The sequence below is a fragment of the Podarcis muralis genome, chromosome 2 (genome assembly GCF_964188315.1).
Source record: "Podarcis muralis chromosome 2, rPodMur119.hap1.1, whole genome shotgun sequence".
Classification (NCBI taxonomy): Eukaryota; Metazoa; Chordata; class Lepidosauria; order Squamata; family Lacertidae; genus Podarcis; species Podarcis muralis.
The window spans coordinates 115,831,745-115,850,454 of NC_135656.1; the positions used below are offsets into that span (position 1 = coordinate 115,831,745).

The 18,710-nt window shown below is 48.1% G+C and overlaps 1 protein-coding gene across 1 annotated transcript; it reads left to right on the forward strand.

The window, feature by feature from the left end:
- The first annotated feature begins 3,305 nt into the window (after window positions 1-3,305).
- On the forward strand, window positions 3,306-18,343 carry LOC114592168 (uncharacterized). The gene is made up of 7 exons (XM_077923569.1): window positions 3,306-3,700; window positions 6,548-7,536; window positions 9,000-9,108; window positions 9,776-9,858; window positions 11,588-11,714; window positions 12,804-13,692; window positions 16,079-18,343. Exons 2-7 carry the CDS (start codon window positions 6,790-6,792, stop codon window positions 16,833-16,835), a joined length of 2,712 nt encoding a protein of 903 aa, XP_077779695.1. The 5' UTR covers window positions 3,306-3,700; window positions 6,548-6,789; the 3' UTR covers window positions 16,836-18,343.
- The last annotated feature ends 367 nt before the right edge of the window (window positions 18,344-18,710 follow it).

The following is an 18,710-nucleotide window of genomic DNA, read 5'->3' on the forward strand; positions in this document are numbered from 1 at the left end:
GTCAGGCATGGCCCTCTCCCCCTTCTACTTTCAGCCTCCTTCTAGAGCGTTCTCCCTCTCTCACACACACAGACACACAGGACTCAGCCCTGGATTTTGTCCTAACTACCAGCTGATGGGGGGCGCGGGTGGCGCTGTGGGTAAAAGCCTCAGCACCTAGGGCTTGCCGATCGAAAGGTCGGCGGTTCGAATCCCCGCAGCGGGGTGCGCTCCCGTTGCTCGGTCCCAGCGCCTGCCAACCTAGCAGTTCGAAAGCACTCCTGGGTGCAAGTAGATAAATAGGGACCGCTTTCTAGCGGGAAGGTAAACGGCGTTTCCGTGTGCGGCTCTGGCTCGCCAGAGCAGCGATGTCACGCTGGCCATGTGACCCGGAAGTGTCTTCGGACAGCGCTGGCCCCCAGCCTACAGAGTGAGATGGGCGCACAACCCTAGAGTCTGTCAAGACTGGCCCGTAGGGGCAGGGGTACCTTTACCTTTACCAGCTGATGGGCACACCCAATTGCCCCCTGGCACAAAGCCACTTCCTTTGTTAATTTCATTGTACACAGGTTGTACATTGACAATAAAAGTGTTGTTGTTGTTACCTTAATGTCCCATACTTAGGGGGCCATTATCTCACCAAGAAGCTGGAGGACTTTTCAATCAGTTGAATCCTTGCTGAATTAGAAAAGGACTCAGGCAAAGAGCCTAGCGCGCGCACACACTCGCAACAATCTAAAAGCTTGCAGGCTTTTATTAAAATTTTTATACCGCCCTATACCCACAGGTCTCAGGACGGTTACAACATAAAATCACAATATAAAATCACAAAATACAAAACAAAAACTACCCAATTAACCCCCATCCCGTCCCCCCATTTTAAAAGGGCATTGAATGTCAATCAGCCAAAGGCCTGGTTAAAGAGGAATGTTTTTACCTGGCGTCTAAAGGTGTAAAATGAAGGTGGCAGCTGAACCTCCCTGGGGAGAACATTCCACAAACGGGGAGCCACCACAGAAAAGACCCCTTCTTGTATTGCCACCCTCCAGAGCTTTCATGGAGGAGGCACACGAAGAAGGGCCTCGGATGATGATTGCAGGCTCCAGGTAGGTTCATATGGAAAAGGGCGGTCCTTGAGGTATTGTGGTCCTGAGCCATATAAGGCCTAAATATTTTTAGCAGGAGCCAAAAAGAGTAGAGTGAAGGCACCTGCATGATGTCAACAACAGGCAGGGAGTTTCTGCCGCTCTGAAAGATTGATTTCTTACAAATGCCGAACAAGTATTACGTGGAACCTGTAACACTGCCAGTTCCTTTACGTCTCCCCATTAGCCTTTTGTTCATCCCAAGCTTTCCTTTAAAAAAAAAAAAGTATTGTATTGATTTTCATGAGGAAATGGCGACACAGAAACAGGCAATTTCCCAGCCGGCCACCAACCCACAAAACCACAAGCATCTTTGAGTCTATCAGACAGTTCACAGAGCAAAAGCAAGACCAACTTTAGCATCCAGTTGAAGAGCCCCTTCCAAACATTCAGAAGGAAGTTCTTGCTAAAATCAATCCTTCACAGCCAACAGTCTTTACATTTGCAAATGTCTCAAGCCCTGCTAATACATAAACATCTTTGGTAGGAATGGGACCAATCCTTAGTCAATTGATTCAGTACCTGTCTATTCAGCATTTCAATAAGATGCTCTGGCAAGCCCAGGAAAACAATTAGCTTGCATTGTTAAAATCTGAGTGATAGGCTTGTCTACAGAAACCTGAGTTCTGAACTTTGCCTGATTTACATTTCTGCATTTCTGTGAAGTTTTCATTATGATATTGGGCGTGAGGGGGCATGCTGAAGCACATAGCCTCAGACTTTGCAAAGATGGAGGCCCGACACCATTGCAAATGTGCTGAGTTCTCTGATTAGGGATGTTGCTATGTTTATGGAGTCTGGTGTTGTGACCATTAGGTCCTGAGAGCCAGTGTGGTGTAGTGGTGGACTCGTAATCTGGGGAACCGGGTTCGCGTCTCTGCTCCTCCACATGCAGCTGCTGGGTGACCTTGGGCCAGTCACACTTCTTTGAAGTCTCTCAGCCCCACTCACCTCACAGAGTGTTTGTTGTGGGGAGGAAGGGAAAGGAGAATGTTAGCCGCTTTGAGACTCCTTAAAGGAAGTGAAAGGCGGGATATCAAATCCAAACTCTTCTTCTTCTTTTTATTACTTTCTGAGGTTTCGTTAGGAAATGGTTGTTTCTGTTGATAATATTCTATTAATAATTTTTTTGTACCTTTATGTTTGACATATTTTTGTATTTTTGTGGAAATTTTTATGACTTTTCCTGTTACGTTTGTACTTACGTACACTTTTTTCGTATTGCAAGCCGCCTTGAGCATAGTTTTAACAATGGAAAGGCGGCATACAAATAAAATTATGAATGAGTGAATGAATCCCCCCTGGGGAAGGGGGGACGTTCTCCTATCATAGAAGGGATTCCCAAGGGGCATCTAGTCCAACCCCCCATATCAATATTTTCAGTGCTTAGGTCCTCTAAAGCAGTGTTTCCCAACCTTGTGCCTCCAGCTGTTTTTGGACTACAATTCCCATCATCCCTTGCCACTGGTCTTGCTAGTCAGGGATGATGGGAGTTGTAGTTCAAAAACAGCTGGAGGCACAAGGTTGGGAAACACTGCTCTAAAGGTTAATGTGTCTTTACTCCTGGGCTGCCAGATGCTGCTCAGGTTCACTCACTACAACCCTGGATTCAACAATACTTGCCTCCTAGTCCAAAGTGGTAGAGTGGTCAGACCTGGGAGACCCGGATTCAAATCCCAACGTGACCATGAAGCTCATTGGGTGGCATTGGGTCAACTACTCGTGTGTCTGACTCTAACCTGCCTCACAGGGTTGTTGTTGGGGATTAAACAAAGCCGGGTAAGAGAACCACGAGGGCCACCTTGAGCTCCTGAAAAAGCTGGGCAATTATTATTATTGTTGTTTATTAAATCCCTAACGCCGCCCTTCACCCGAGGAGAACAGGGCGCTTTACAGTATAAAACGCAGCAATGCAACGAATAAGCAAATGTGCATATTTAGATGCAGGGAATAAGCAAATATGCATAGGGCATAGGGGCAAATATGCATAGGGCCTGTTTTTTCGTTTTTGAAAGAAATCTTTCTCCTGTAGCCACCCAGTCCTTCAACAGGGGGCGGTCGGAGGAGCGTCTTTCTGCCTCTGCAGCTCCGCCATTCAAACACCGAGGAGGAGGAAGAAGAGGCGAAGGGAGCATTTTAGGTAGGGGTGGGGGTGGAGGAAAAGGGGGGCTGGCAGCGGGGAAGGAAGATTTTGGGGTCCGGGGAAGCGTCATAGGCGCAACAGCGGCAGCAAAGCGGGTCGATTGGAGAAGGGAGTTGCACCAGGCGCGCGCGCGCTCTCACACACATACACACGTGTCTCCTTGTCGCTTCCGGGACTGTGCAAAGGTGCGCGTGCGAAGCCCCGCGGTTAATCGCAGAAGCCCCACGTGCCACGTGGCCGCCGGCTGCCCCTTTTAAGTCGCCCCGCCTCAGTTCTCCGCATATGTAGAATGGGAAGCAATAATAACAAATAGGTCGCAGGGTTTCTTTGCTGCAGTCCCGCCCCACCTCTTCTCTCCCAGAAGCTCAAGGTGGCGCGCACGTCCCCCACCCACCTCCTCGTTTGGCCCCCACAACAACAACAACCCCAAGAGGTAGGTCATTATTAGTATGCCTCCCTCCATCCGAGGATCACAGGGCGGTTTACCATCTAAAAACACAGATTAGGTTGAGCGCAGGCAGTGATTGGTGAGCTTCCTGGCCAAGTGGAGGGATTTGAACACAGGTCCCCCATGTTGTTGCCAGTTACTCTCAGCCTGCCCTTGACCTATGGGAGAAGCCTATAATTTAAAGCTGCTGCTGTTCAGATTAGCCCCCCCCCCCACACACACACATAAGCAATGGTGGAATATTAGCGCCAGATTTTTATTATTATGTTCCTGCAAACTGCTCTCTGCTGCTGCTGCTGCTCCTCTCAAAATGCAATGCGCTCTATGTGGGTCTTCCTTTGAAGGTGACCTGGAAACTACAACTAATCCAGAATGCGACAGCTAGACTGGTGACTGGGAGTGGCCGCTGGGACCATATAACACTGGTCCTGAAAGGTCTACATTGGTTCCCACTACGTTTCTAAACACAATTCAGAGTGTTGGTGCTGACCTAAATGGCTTTGACCCTGTATAACTGAAGGAGCATCTCTGCCCCCATTGTTCAGCCTGGACACTGAGGTTCTCTTCCGTCTTCTGGCGGTTCCCTCACTGCGAGAATCAAAGTTATAGGGAACTGGGCAGAGGGCCTTCTCTGTAGTGGCACCCTCCCTGAGGAATGCCCTTCCATCAGATGTTAAAGAAATAAACAACTACAGTCGTACCTTGGATCTCAAACGCCTTGTGGCTTGAATGTTTTGGCTTCCGAATGCTGCAAACCCGGAAGTGAGCGTTCCGGTTTGTGAACATTTTTTGGAACCCAAATGTCCAACTCGGCTTCTGACTGAGTGCAGGAAGCTCCTGCAGCCAATCGGAAGCTGCACCTTGGTTGTCGAACATTTTCAGAAGTCGAATGAACTTCCGGCACGGATTCCGTTCAACAACTAAGGTACCACTGTATCTGACTATTAGAAGACATCTGAAGGCAGCCATGTATTGGGACGTTTTTAATGTTTGATGTTTTATGTTCTGATATTTGGTTTTTTTTTTAAAAAAAGATATTTATTCAAATTTTACAAAAAAGAAAACATAAGTTTACAAAATAGAGAAAATTATAACAACAATTAACAAACTAAAATTATAACAACAATTAACAAACTAAAAAAACACACACATAGAAAAAAGAATAAAAAAGGTACAAAATACAAAAAACATGCAGCTGAAAAAGAAATTTAAAAAGAAAAAACATCCATTTTTCAATATCTTTGGACTCATTTACTTGTTTCCTTGACCTCCTCTCACCTCCCCTTTTTGTATTCCCATTCACAAAGACATTTCAGCAAATCCTTACCCTCTTTCAACCATCTTTACTCTATATCTTAACTTATTATAACTGTATATTTTCATCCATTATCAATCCATATTTGCATATTCTTATTAGTCTTGTAACCAATACCACTTATTTTCAATCCAACATCATTTTAACATTCATTAATTTTACAGTATTTCTGCAAGTAGTTTTTAAATTTCTTCCAATCTTCTTCCACCGACTCTTCTCCCTGGTCTCGGATTCTGCCAGTCATTTCTGCCAATTCCATATAGTCTATCACCTTCATCTGCCACTCTTCCAGTGTGGGTAAATCTTGTGTCTTCCAATACTTTGCAATCAGTATTCTTGCTGCTGTTGTTGCATACATAAAAAAAGTTCTATCCTTCTTTGGCACCAGTTGGCCGACTATGCCCAAGAGGAAGGCCTCTGGTTTCTTTAGGTGCCCGCCGAGTCCCACGGTCACAGGCTTCTCCCACCTGTGATTTTCAAAAGGGTCCCCACTTCGCTGTAGCAGGGAAAACCGAGCTTCCGCGGAGCTTCTCCCTCCAGTCTAGAGGGAAACCGCCATTACCGATGGCGCCGCCTCCGGAAGTCTATATGTTCTGATATTTGCTGTGAGCTGCCCAGGGTGGCTAGGGAAACCCAACCAGATGTGGGAATAATATTGCTGCATTACATAGCAGGGTTCTTCCTCAGCCGCCTCAAATTGCAATATGTTGATGAAATCCCCCAAATCCTGCTTAAGCTGCTAGTCTTCATTTTGGTCTGAAAAGTGGGCATAACCTTCCTCCATAGATCTAGTGTGTTAGCCACACTGGCTGTTAATACTCCCATTAAGGAAGAACTTAAGAAGAGCTTGCAGGATCAGGCCAGCAACCCGTGCAATCCAGCATCCTGTTCTCACAGTGGCCAACCACTTCCCTTAAGGCAGCGTTTCCCAAAATTGGGCCTCCAGCTGTTTTTGGACCACAGTTCCCATCATCCCTGACCATTGGTCTATGATTCTCTATTGATATGGGGGTTGATAGTCCACTTTTACTAGAGAATGTGCCCCGTGCTCGAAACTCCCATAGTTCTAGGTGCATTATACAACACGGAATTTCATTAGCGTGAGCAGTTTCTGAGCTCTGGGCGTAGTACTGCACCTAAGATTTCAGAATAAAACTGCAGAGTGGAAGGAAAGGAGGACATTTTTCTGCCTCGCCACTTCCATCTACTCCCTGAAGAGACACTCTTAAGAATATTATGGTGGAGACGACGACAGGGGAAGGACTGGACAAGGTGAAAAATGAACATAATATTTTGCTGCAGTTCATTCATTTTCAGCTTTGTATTCTTGTTATTAAAAAGAAATGCCTAGACATTCCCTTGTTGCGCCCATAACCTAGGTTTAAGCTGCCATTTAGCTCCTAGCTTTCATATCTCAGTTTCTAATACTGAATGTGCCCCACCACCCAGATTGCTAACCACTTTTTGGCTTTTGTTTTCCTTGACTCCATTGTGTGTGTGTTTATGTGTTTCTTTAGCTCAGGTAGAAACGCCCCTTTCAACTCAGGAAGACCCCCAGGGTCTTCAGACTACTGGGGTCCTCGGCCAATTGCAGCTCTTTTGTCACCAAGCAAATTTCATCAGACCTGAACCTTTTTCTCTGAGATCTCATTGGACTAACTATCTCTCTGTTTCCATCAATATCAATAACTGGTAAGGATCTTCCTTCCCCCCGGAACCAACCAGCCAAAATCGCTAGCTTTTTAGCTCAAGAGTTGACATGAAGATGATAGAGCAAAAATATGCTGGCACTGAACCTAAAGGGGGGTCAGAAGGAGCAACAAAGCCTATCAGAGCAGTTTCTTCTGAATATACAACCAAGCAGTCAGGCTGTGGAGCGTCTGAAGATGGCAAACGGGGACCTGGCAAGGGGAGGCAAGAGCGATGGGAAGCCCAGTGGCAGCAGTTCCTGAAGACCCTGAAGCCCCTTCACCCAGAAGGGGGAAGCCCCCCAGAGACGCCCGAGTCTGCCCCCTGGGAAGACGCCAACGCCTTCCTGGCCTCCTTTGAGCAAGTGGCCAAAGCCTGCCGCTGGCCCAGAGGAGAGTGGGCAGCCCGGCTCCTGCCTGCGCTGAGTGGAGAAGCAGACGAGGCCTTCCAGAGCCTGGAAGTCCGAGACAGAGAGGATTATGGGAAGGTGAAGGCGGCCATCTTGCGAGGGGTCGCCCTGAGGATGGAGGCTGAGCGCCAACACTTCCGGCAGTTCTGCTGCCAGCAGGTGGAAGACCCCCGGAGGATCCACCTGCAGCTGCAGGATCTCTGCCACCGGTGGCTGAAGCCAGAGAGACGCAGCAAGGAGCAGATCCTGGAGCTGCTGGTCCTGGAGCAGTTCCTGGCCAGCCTCCCGCCAGAGCTGCAGAGCTGGATCCGAGCAGGAGGACCAGAGTCGTGTTCACAGGCGGTGGCCCTGGCGGAGGAGTTCCTGATGGCCGGCCAGCAAGACTTGGCCGAGGCTGCCGAGTGGCAGGTGAGAGAATAATCCAGTTAACTGTCTTAGGCACGTGCAAAGTGTTTACATGTATCCCCTCTGAAAAAGAGTGTTAACTTTCCACGACTCCAACCAAGAACTTTGGGGAACATTCCTGTGGGGTTTTGCCAAGACAGGCAGGGGGAAAAAGAACAGCATTTTTGTTTTGTAATTTATAATAATAATAATATCCTTTATTAGGCATAGCAAACCATACATTATCAAACAGGCACCATTTACAATTTGTGTAAAATGAGAACTCAACATAACAAGGTTTGTCCTAGTCAGATCTTTAACTCCAGAGAAAATCAATTTGCATAAATAATACAATGCAACACTACCGCATCACCGATCAATTAAGAACCACTAAATCTCTTTATAATGGCCCAGTCTTTCTACATGGACAGCACTCAAAAATTCAGCCACTATTAATGTAATTTGATCATTCCTGTCCGAGAGCAGGTCCTGAACCTTTGGTATGGGTCCTGAACCTTTGTTATGTAATTTTAAAAAGTGTTGGTTTGGGCTGTAAGCCCAAGTAAACCCCACAGAGTTCTAGTTTAGAATTGCAGTGTTAGCCTTACATTGACCCTGGAACGTAAATGCAAGGTTGCCACATTTTCTTTCTGGCAGGTCAACTGTGCCTTTAGCAGTTGCAACGCAGGACAGGAAGGCCACATTTGTCGCTTTTCCCAGCATGGCAATACAGCATGGAGGTCTTCATTGTCGTCCCCTTCTGATCTTTCCATCGGCTCAAGCATTTCAGCTTGCCAGGCGGAAGGATCTGCCCCATGTCTCCCACCCCCCACGTGCTGTTCTGGGTTCCCCGCTCCAGAACCAATTGTGGAGGGGCACAGAGGGGGCCAGGGAAGCCCCGCTGCCCAAGCAGAAGTCCTTGCGCAGGCAGATCTCTCGTGGGGTGGTAAACTCAGAGCAGAGCTTCTGAAATAAGTGGACCTTAGTCATGTTCATTAATTTGAGTAGATCTTCTCCAGGTTGAATGTGATTGAATTCCACCCATTGAAGTCATCTATGCTCATTAAGTTCAAGGTGTCTCCTCTGAGTAGGACTAGCAGTGGATGTGACCCCGCACCTGTAGGAACGCTTCCTGTCATGTGATCTGTGGGTCGCATCCAAAGCTAATCCCAGCCCCTTTCCAGGGCCGCTTCAAGATTCTTCTTCTTCCTGTCATGTGGTTGTTAAAGTTCCAGAAGCCACGATATGTGTGTCTTTGTGCAGTTCTGCCAACCCTGTGCAGTATTCACAATTATATAGCTTGCTTGGCCTTGGAACAATCTCATGAGAGCCAATGAGCTTTATTTGCTCCCCGCAAACCACGGCTAGTTGAATTAAACCTGGAATGGAATAGGATTAAGGGGTGCAGAGTGGGTGTCATTTGCCTACCACTTACTCTTTGTAGTTGCTTCGCTCTGTTCCGGGTATGACCACCCTTACTGATTCAGGAACCGTTGCAGGATGCGTGCGTGGATTCCGTGGATGCAGAGGAGGTGCCATCGGACGTTGCTCAAGGACGGATCTACAAAGACAGAGATGGGGAGATCAGTTTGCTAGGTAAGGATTCACAAGAGCGACTAACATCGCAGTCCTAACCGTGTCTGCTCAGAAGTAAGTCAGGGCTTACTCCAAGGAAGAGATGGGGACCTAAGAGTTTTGCACCTTTTGTATGAGTGGTATAATTTGGACAACTAGGTGTAACAGAAGTCTCTTGTGCCTTTAAGCTGTCCGGTGATGAGATTTTGGCAGGTGAGATTTGTCACGCAGGGGATCATGAAACACTGCACCCGTTGAATTTCCCCATTCTACACAACAGCGCAAGGTCGCTTCAGAGGTGCCAAAACTAGCCTCTCGCCAAAATAATTTGTTGTATGCTCAGGCGAAGCAACCACGAAGTACCAAATAACTGCATATTCAAGTCTGGCCCAGGTTTTCCAGATTTTCTAGTCAATTTTCCTTTGATTGTGACTTGATCTAGTACTAGAATTTGGAGGACAGATCCTCTGTAGGATGCTCTAGCTAGGCATGATGTGAACTGCTGGCATCCAGTTATAGAGTTGTACAGTTGGAAGGGACCCAGGGGTCATCTAGTCCAACCCCCTGCAATGCAGGAATCTCAACTAAAACATCCATGACGGGTGGCCAGCCAACCTCTGCCTAAAAACCTCCAAGGGAAGGGGTGGCCAGGTTTCCCTTCTGAAATTGTCCTTTCCATCCTTTGCAGGTGGCGACATCAAAAGCTCAAGTAATTCCGGTTTGTTGCTTCCTCCTGAAGGACGGGAGATGGCTGAAGTGGTCCTGAGCAAGGTGAGCTTTGGAGACCACAGCATTGCTTCCCGGGGCCGGGGTCTCAGTGTGCAAGGAGAGGAGGTAAAAGTCTTGCTTTTACCACAGTTTGCTGATTTCCCTCTTGTTCTGCCTCAGGGTATTTCTGCCCTAGTAGGGCTAATTTTTGTTGTTGTTGTTGTTTAGTCGTTTAGTCGTGTCCGACTCTTCGTGACCCCATGGACCAGAGCACGCCAGGCACCTCTGTCCTCCACTACCTCCCGCAGTTTGGTCAGACTCATGCTGGTAACCTCGAAAACACTATCCAACCATCTCGTCCTCTGTCGCCCCCTTCTCCTTGTGCCCTCCATCTTTCCCAGCATCAGGGTCTTCTCCAGGGAGTCTTCTCTTCTCATGAGGTGGCCAAAGTACTGGAGCCTCAGCTTCACGATCTGTCCTTCCAGTGAGCACTCAGGGCTGATTTCCTTAAGAATGGATGCGTTTGATCTTCTTGCAGTCCATGGGACTCTCAAGAGTCTTCTCCAGCACCATAATTCAAAAGCATCAATTCTTCGGCGATCAGCCTTCTTTATGGTCCAGCTCTCACTTCCATACATCACTACTGGGAAAACCATGGCTTTAACTATACGGACCTTTGTTGGCAAGGTGATGTCTCTACTTCTCAAGATGCTGTCTAGGCCTGTCATTGCCCTTCTCCCCAGAAGCAGGCGTCTTTTAATTTCGTGGCTGCTGTCTCTCACCATCTGCGGTGATCATGGAGCCCAAGAAAGTAAAATCTCTCACTGCCTCCATTTCTTCCCCTTCTATTTGCCAGGAGGTGATGGGACCAGTGGCCATGATCTTCGTTTTTTTGATGTTGAGCTTCAGACCATATTTTGCGCTCTCCTCTTTCACCCTCATCAAAAGGTTCTTTAATTCCTCCTCACTTTCTGCCCAGCTAAAGAAGAAGCAGCAACTGAGCAAACTGTCCACAAAAACAGTTGTTGTTAGTTGTTTATAGCATGCTGGTTTCATTTTAAGAAGCAAAAAAAACAACAACTCCCAGTTTTTGACACTTCCTTGCCTTGTCCACCTGCAGATGGTGTTTGTTCTCCATAGGTGACTATGGCTATTTATGTTCCCAGTATGTATTCATCATCCTTTTCTGTGTTCTAAGTCACAGCGCAGAGTGTAGCTTTTCCTCAGTGTTTAATTTTGTATTTTTACAACTGGATTGATCGGGACGCGGGTGGCGTTGTGGGTTAAACCACAGAGCCTAGGACTTGCCAATCAGAAGGTTGGCGCTTCGAATCCCCGCGACGGGGTGAGCTCCCGTTGCTCGGTCCCTACTCCTGCCAACCTAGCAGTTCGAAAGCACGTCAAAATGCAAGTAGATAAATAGGTACCGCTCCGGTGGGAAGGTAAACGGCGTTTCCGTGCGCTGCTCTGGTTCATCAGAAGTGGATTAGTCATGCTGGCCACATGACCTGGAAGCTGTACACCGGCTCCCTCTGCCAATAAAGTGAGATGAGCGCTGCGACCCCAGAGTCGGTCACGACTGGACCTAATGGTCAGGGGTCCCTTTACCTTTACCTTTACAACTGGATTGAGAGATGAAACTCTTATTTAATGGGTCTGGGGTTTGCTTGTTTGTTTGTTTGTTTGTTTGTTTGTTTGTGGGGGGGGAGGACATTAGCATCATTCTGTGCATTTGCATTGTTTCTTATGCAACAGCATCTGATGGCGGTGTTGGGGTGTTTTATGTTTCCAGGGACTGCCAAATTCCAAGGAGACAGGCATGCCTTTGCCCATGTTTGAAAGGACTCCAACACAGCCAGGCCAACAGACTATGTTCTGGCAAGTCCTGCCAGAGGACAATGGAAATGTCCTGTCTTTTGGTAAGGGTTGCTCAAGTCCAGTAAACAACTTGCCATTTTTGGAATTCGAAAGAGGAAGAAAGAGCCTTTTCCCCAATTCTATGTACTGCAGTACAAGTCATAAATACAAAAACATTAGGAATAACAGTAAGAGCTGTTTGACAGTGGAACAGTCTCCCTCGGGAGGTGGTGGGCTCCCTCGGGAGGTGGATAATTATTATTTATTATTATTATTATTTGTACCCTGCCCATCTGGCTGGGTTTCTCCAGCCACTCTGGGCAGCTTCCAAGAAAGATTAAAAATACATTAAAATGTCACACATCAAAAACTTCCCTTCAGATGTCTTCTAAATGTCAGGTAGTTGTTTATCTCTTTGACATCTGATGGGAGGGTGTTCCACAGGGCGGGCGCCACTACAGAGAAGGCCCTCTGCCTGGTTCCCTGTAGCTTTGCTTCTCGCAATGAGGGAACCGCCAGAAGGCCCTCGGCGCTGGACCTCAGCGTCAGGGCAGAACGATGGGGGTGGAGACGCTCCTTTAGGTATACTGGGCCGAGGCCATTTAGGGCTTTAAGGATCAACACCGACACTTTGAATTGTGCTCGGAAACGTACTGGGAGCCAATGTAGGTCTTTCCTTGAATGACTGAGAATTGCTTTTTCTGAGGGTGTTGAAAACTCTTGGGAAAGCAGAGGCCTTGGTTTGCTTCAGATAGCACAATTCCCGGGACTTGAGTGTGAGATGTCCCTTTTGCCCCTTCAAAACAGGAGCCATCGTGTGAGACATGCCCGATAGCATTCAGTGCCCCAAATTCCTTCCGTGCAGGATTAGCTGAAGCAGTTTCTGTACAAATAGAACAAAATAGCCGTATTTATTCCCTTTATTTAGAGAGGTCACAAACCAACCTGGCTTAAGCGAACAATCCTCACAGCCTGGGATGTAAGGAGAGGGGTTGATATCTGGCTGGAGGTAGGGAGAGAAAGAAATAAAGCTTGAGCTTAGCAGATATATTTCGATGATGCGGAAGGGCAAACAGTGAGGAGAGGAAAGAGGTTGCAGGCTTCTAGAAAAGACCAGAGCATGGACAAAACCCCTCTCTCTGTCTCTTCAGGTGAACAAAAGAGATGCTGGATCAAGAGAGAAACGTCTCAGTGGGGAGAGACTTCGCCAGAGGACATACACAGGGCATGCGCAGAAGTACCTCAGTGGGATTTTCCTCTGACGTCTGAAACTCACGAGCAGCGATGTGAGGGGAAAGGGCGACAGAGGAAGCCAGTGGAGAGAGAGGGAGAACGCAGCGAGCGCACAGAAGTTATTCCAGGTGTTGTTATCCTGACCTCCTCAGGGCCCATAGAGGGGGAGAAGCTTCCATTTTCTGGGTACGGGAGGAAACACAACGACAAGTCAGGGCTTGTTGTGAGTCACCCTGGGGAGGACCCCAGCGAACGTCCTCCGTGGGGCAAAGAAAGCCAGACAAAGCGTTGCTTCTGTAAACCTCAGGGGATGCTTACAGGAGGGAAACAACATGCACCTGCCGAGTGCGGAAGAAACCCTTTTGTTGGCCACCAGAATATTTGCACAGAAGAGGAACCCAAGGAAAGTCTTGAGGGTGGCCAAAGTTTCAGATGCAGGCTGCAGAATCATCAGGACATTCCTTCAGGAAGGAAGAATCATGAATGTTCCACATGTAGGAAAAGCTTCACTTCCAGAGCAGGTTTAACAAGGCACCAGAGGATTCATACTGGAGAGAAACCCTACAGGTGCCTTGAGTGTGGGAAAAGCTTCAGCCGGGGAGAAAACCTGTGCAGACACCGGAGGGTCCACACTAGAGAGAAACCGTACAAATGTTCTCACTGCAGGAAGTGTTTCGGTCAGAGGGGGGACTTGAAGGTTCATCAGAGAATCCATACCGGAGAGAAACCGTACAAATGTCCCGAGTGCGATAAGAGCTTCAGGCGGCGACAGCACCTGATGGGCCATCAGAGGACCCATAGTAGAGAGTAACTGTTTCAAGTTCATCAGAGCACTGACAAGAGACCTTACAAATGCCACAAGGAAAAGCCAGGAAAGATTGGTTAAGCACCAGAGCACCTTTAATATTGTCTGCCATCAGATCCTATCACCACAGATTCCACTTTCTCTATACTCTAGATAGCAAGTGGGTGGCCACTATGAACTATTTGTGCCCACAGCTCCTCAGCGGCATGCTCTCCTAGTGAAGGAAGTTGCAGAAACCATTTTTTATCTTGTCTATAGTGGCTGCAGTATGGGATGTGGGTGGCGCTGTGGGTTAAACTGATCAGAAGGTCAGCGGTTCGAATCCCCGCGACGGGGTGAGCTCCCGTCACTCAGTCCCTGCTCCTGCCAACCTAGCAGTTTGAAAGCACGTCAAAGTGCAGGTAGATAGATAGGTACCGCTCCGGCGGGAAGGTAAACTGTGTTTCCGTGCACTGCTGTGGTTCTCCAGAAGCGGCTTAGTCATTCTGGCCACATGACCTGGAAGCTGTACACTGGCTCCCTCGGCCAATAAAGCGAGATGAGTGGTGCAACCCCAGAGTCATCCACTACTGGACCTAATGGTCAGGGGTCCCTTTACCTTTAGTGGCTGCAGTCTTAAAAACTGCATACTGGGACATAGTTAGTGGAATATCTCATGTGTCAAACTGCTTGGGATTAAACCATTCTACTTGCCATTGCTTTTCCTCAAGGAGCATTGGGAACTGGAGTTTGTGGTGGGTCTTTTGGCAGCCCAGAGGCCTGTACTGACCTCTTGATGTACAGTTCCCAGAGTCTGATTCTGAGTTGTCCCCTTCTCACTTCAACAGGGAAGCCATAATATGGAGGCATGGTTGATAGTATGGAAGGGGGGCAGGTGATCAGGGTCTTCAGTGGCCCAAATATATCTTCTTTGTGATTAGTTGAAACTGGTTTTGTATTTTTAAAATGCCAAAATAGCCATATTTGAGAGAGTTACTACTCTGTTAGACGGAACACTTGGGAGTGGGGGTTAGTCCAAGTGTGGGGGAATCTTTGACCCTCCAGATGTTGCTGAACATAGCCAGGGATGATGGGAGTTGGAGTTCAGCAACATCTGGAGGGTCAAATGTTCCCCACAGCTGATTTAGCCAGTCAAACTGCTGTTGCTGGCCCCTATGAACATAACCATTTATCCATAAGGTACTTTAGCTATTAGGAAGAAGTAGACAGGTTTAGACTGAAATCCTTTTAAAAAGTCTGCTACTTGGCATTGTGGGCTTAATTAAAATCACAGGCTTTTGATACCAGCCTTTAGAACAAACTATAATACATTGTTGTTTTCCTCATTTACCCCCAATGTACCCCAGGAATTGCTTTTTCTGAGGGCGCTGAAACCTACTGAGGAACCAGAGGTATCATGTTTCCTTCAGAAAGCAAAACTCCTGGAATTTATGTTTTTGACCCTTCATAAAGCCGTGATGGGGACATGGGTGGCGCTGTGGTCTAAACCACAGAGCCTAGGGCCTGCCAATCAGAAGGTCGGCAGTTCGAATCCCCGCGATGGGGTGAGCTTCCGTTGCTCGGTCTCAGCTCCTGCCAACCTAGCAGTTCAAAAGCACGTCAAGGGCAAGTAGATAAGTTGGTACCACTCTGGCGGGAAGGTAAATGGCATTTCTGTGTGCTGCTCTGCTTCGCCAGAAGTGGCTTAGTCATGCTGGCCACATGACCCAGAAGCTGTACGCCGGCTCCCTCGGCCAATAAAGCGAGATGAGTGCATAACCCCAGAGTTGTCCGCGACTGGACCTAATGGTCGGGGGGGTGGGTGGGTGGGTACCTTTAAAGCTGTGATGAGAGATAATGGCTGACAGAATGGTTGAGGACAGTCTCATTTACAGTGTGGAAGATGACTTTCCTCTGCAACCAACTGATTTAGTGCAAGCAGACCCAAATAGGCGCACTTGGCTTTAACATCTTAATTTAGAGATGTCACAAAAGGCACCTCTCCCAAGAGCAGAACCGAGTGAAGAGGAGAACCTCACTTGTGGAGAGAGTGATGAGAGTGGTGATGCGTGGCTAGAAATTGAGAGAAAATGCTGAGTGTAGCGGAGAAGATTCAGAATTGCCTAGAAAGGGAGTTCTGGCAGGACAGAGAAAGCCAGGAGGGAGGAGGTTGGAAGAGTCTAGAAAAGAGGTGACCAGGGCCTGGACAAAATTCCTCTCTCTTTCTCTTCAGGTGAACAAGACAGGTGCTGGATGAAGATGGAGAAATCCCAGTTGGGAGAGAATTTGCCGAAAGAAATGCACAGGGAGTTAGCGGGAGAATTCCGTCGGGATATTTCGGCTGTGACACCTGGAATTCCTGAGGAGAAAAATAATTCCAAAGGGCAACGGGAGAAGCAGCCGGTGAAGAGAGAAACACAGTGCTTCTCAGGAGTTATTTGCAGTCTCTGTTAGCGAAGCCTCAGCAGTGGCCACAGACAGTGGAAAGCCCTGCAGGAGAAAATATAAGTCAGAGAACCCTTTTGAGTGCCCCACATCAGCGAGAGACAGCCACTCGATATGTTGCCTTGAGAAACTACAAGGAATACTTAAGGGGGAGAAACAAAATGCATTGCCTGCATGTGGGGAAAATTTATGTGGGAGAGAGGAATTCATTGGACACCAGGACAGCCGCACAGAAGAGAGCTCCCACGAATGCCCCGACGATGAGAAACGCTTCAGACATAGACATCGGAACAAGAATTCAGGAAGGAAACCCCACGAATGTTCTGTGTGCGGGAAAAACTTCACCTTCAGAGCAGAGTTAGCAAGACATCATAGAATCCATACGGGACAGAAACCATACGGATGTTCTCAGTGTGGGAGAAGCTTCCGGCAGAGAACGCACTTAGTTAGGCACCAGAGCATCCATACTGGGGAACTGTTCCAATGCCCCGAATGTGGGAAGGGCTTTTCCCAGAGAGATACGTTGAAAAGACACCAGAGAACTCACAGGACGCTCCCGAGGCCTGCGTCCTCTGAGGGTGGGGAGAGTTCAAATCAGGGCAGCATGTTCGCTGTGCAGGCCCCTGCCATACCTGTACCAGTGGCCATATTCCCATTGGGAGTAGCCAACATTAGGCCTCAAAATGGGTTTGAGCTCAAAAAGCTCTCTGAAACCCCTTAGTAAAGAACAACCATGTCCACTTTCAGTTAGACTCTTAAGTCTCAAATGTGTTAGTCACAAGGCACCAGTTACTCATATACATTTAATAATATCAACAATTTTATCATTTATACCCCGCCCATCAATATACATAACACATGCTGAAACTAAAAGCTTACCCACGAAAATGAAGTGGTGAGGAAGCATGCATAAGCAGAATACTGTAGTTGTGGCTATAATCGCATAACTTGGGCTGCAGTCCTCACCCCACTTTATCCTGGACATAAACCCCATTGAATTCAGCAGGACTGACATGGTTAGGAACACACTGTTCTAGTCCTTATGGAACACCCTCTCCGTTGAGGCATTTCATCCCGACTTCATTTTATTTTTCTGTGCCTACTTAAAACACACCGATTTGGCACATTGGCTTGTTGCACATCAGAGAATCCAGAGGGAAAGAAAATGCTTAGCAGGACTGAGAACATGTAATATCTCACTGCAGGAATACCTGCAGCTGCTGTTGAAAGCAGAACATCTAGCAGCAGGGAGGCGATAAGAGCTCTGCCGACACTGTAGGCCCCACAGCATGAGTCAAGGATCTTCCCTCCGTCACCAGTTTTCTTCAGCCCACGGTCATGGCTTCGCTTTAACCAGCTTATGCGCTTCCTTTTAAAGCCAGACATTGTGTCTCAGGTGAACAGAAACCTTATGGCCTCTGAAGGTTTGCCATTGAATGCTTAATTCTGCTTTCTTGTGGAGTGTTTCCAGAGGCATAGCTGGGGGGCAGGCGCACTGGCCGCCACACTGTGGGGGCAGCACTTACTGCGGGACCTGCAGTGCGCCTGAGCCACGCAACTCTCCTGGGAGTGACATGGTGCCTTGGGCACCTGCAGGCTCCGCATTGACCAAAACGGCAGTGTGGGACTTTTGGCCGCCGCCTCCCCCCCCCAGCTGCCCCCCAGCTGACAGGGAGACACAGCCTTCTCTCTCCCCTCTCCTTGGGAGTCCTCCGGGCAGCCGCTCTGCCCCAAAGAGAGGTGCCTCCTCACGCTGCCCCACAGGGGCCTGGGAAGCAGAGACATGAGAGGGCATCGGAGGAGGGAGGAAGGGAAGAAAAGAGGGGCAGAGGCCAGTGTTGCCTGTGGCACCCCTGACCATCATTCAAGGCACCCCAGGGTGCCACGGCACACTGGTTGAAAACCACTGGTTTAGGGATTGTGCACTCAACTGAATGGGGGGGGGACATTGTGGTCCAAAAATCCTCTGATCCATTATCCTCCTGTGTATGTTTGACACCTATTCATCCTATAGATGCCTCGAGAAGACCTTGCGAGAAGGCCAGCTCAAAGGCATGGAGTTGTTTACTGCGTTAAAACCATTTTGACTTGTTCTGGTTTGCACTTTTGTGACCTTTATTTCTCCTTTGACAAGCCTCCTATTTTCTCGGAGGGAAACCCCCCAAGTTACGTTTAGTTGCATTCGTTAAGGTTTTGAAAATGAATAAAAATTAATTAATTAATTAATAATCCCTGAGTGTAGCACTGTTATTTTGTAAGGGCTGACTGTGAGATTACAGAAAAATAAGACTCCAGTTCTGAAATGGAGGCAGGGGCATATTGTCTTACATTTTGTGGAGGCTGGACCAGTTGAATGTGGGGGACTTGTTTGTTCCCAAGTGTGCATCAGTTCACTTCACGGCACGCATGTGGCCGCCACAGAACTGGGGGGGGGGGGCAGCCCCTTCTTTTAATTTTTTTGAGGTGGCCCTCACGGCCCTGCATAGATTGTGCCCCTGTTCCTTTTTCCTTTCTAGAGAAGAGTGCTGGGGTGGCCATGACAGGAAGTGTCTCTTGCATAAAATGGCGGAGTGTTTAAAAAGCCAACAGCTATATC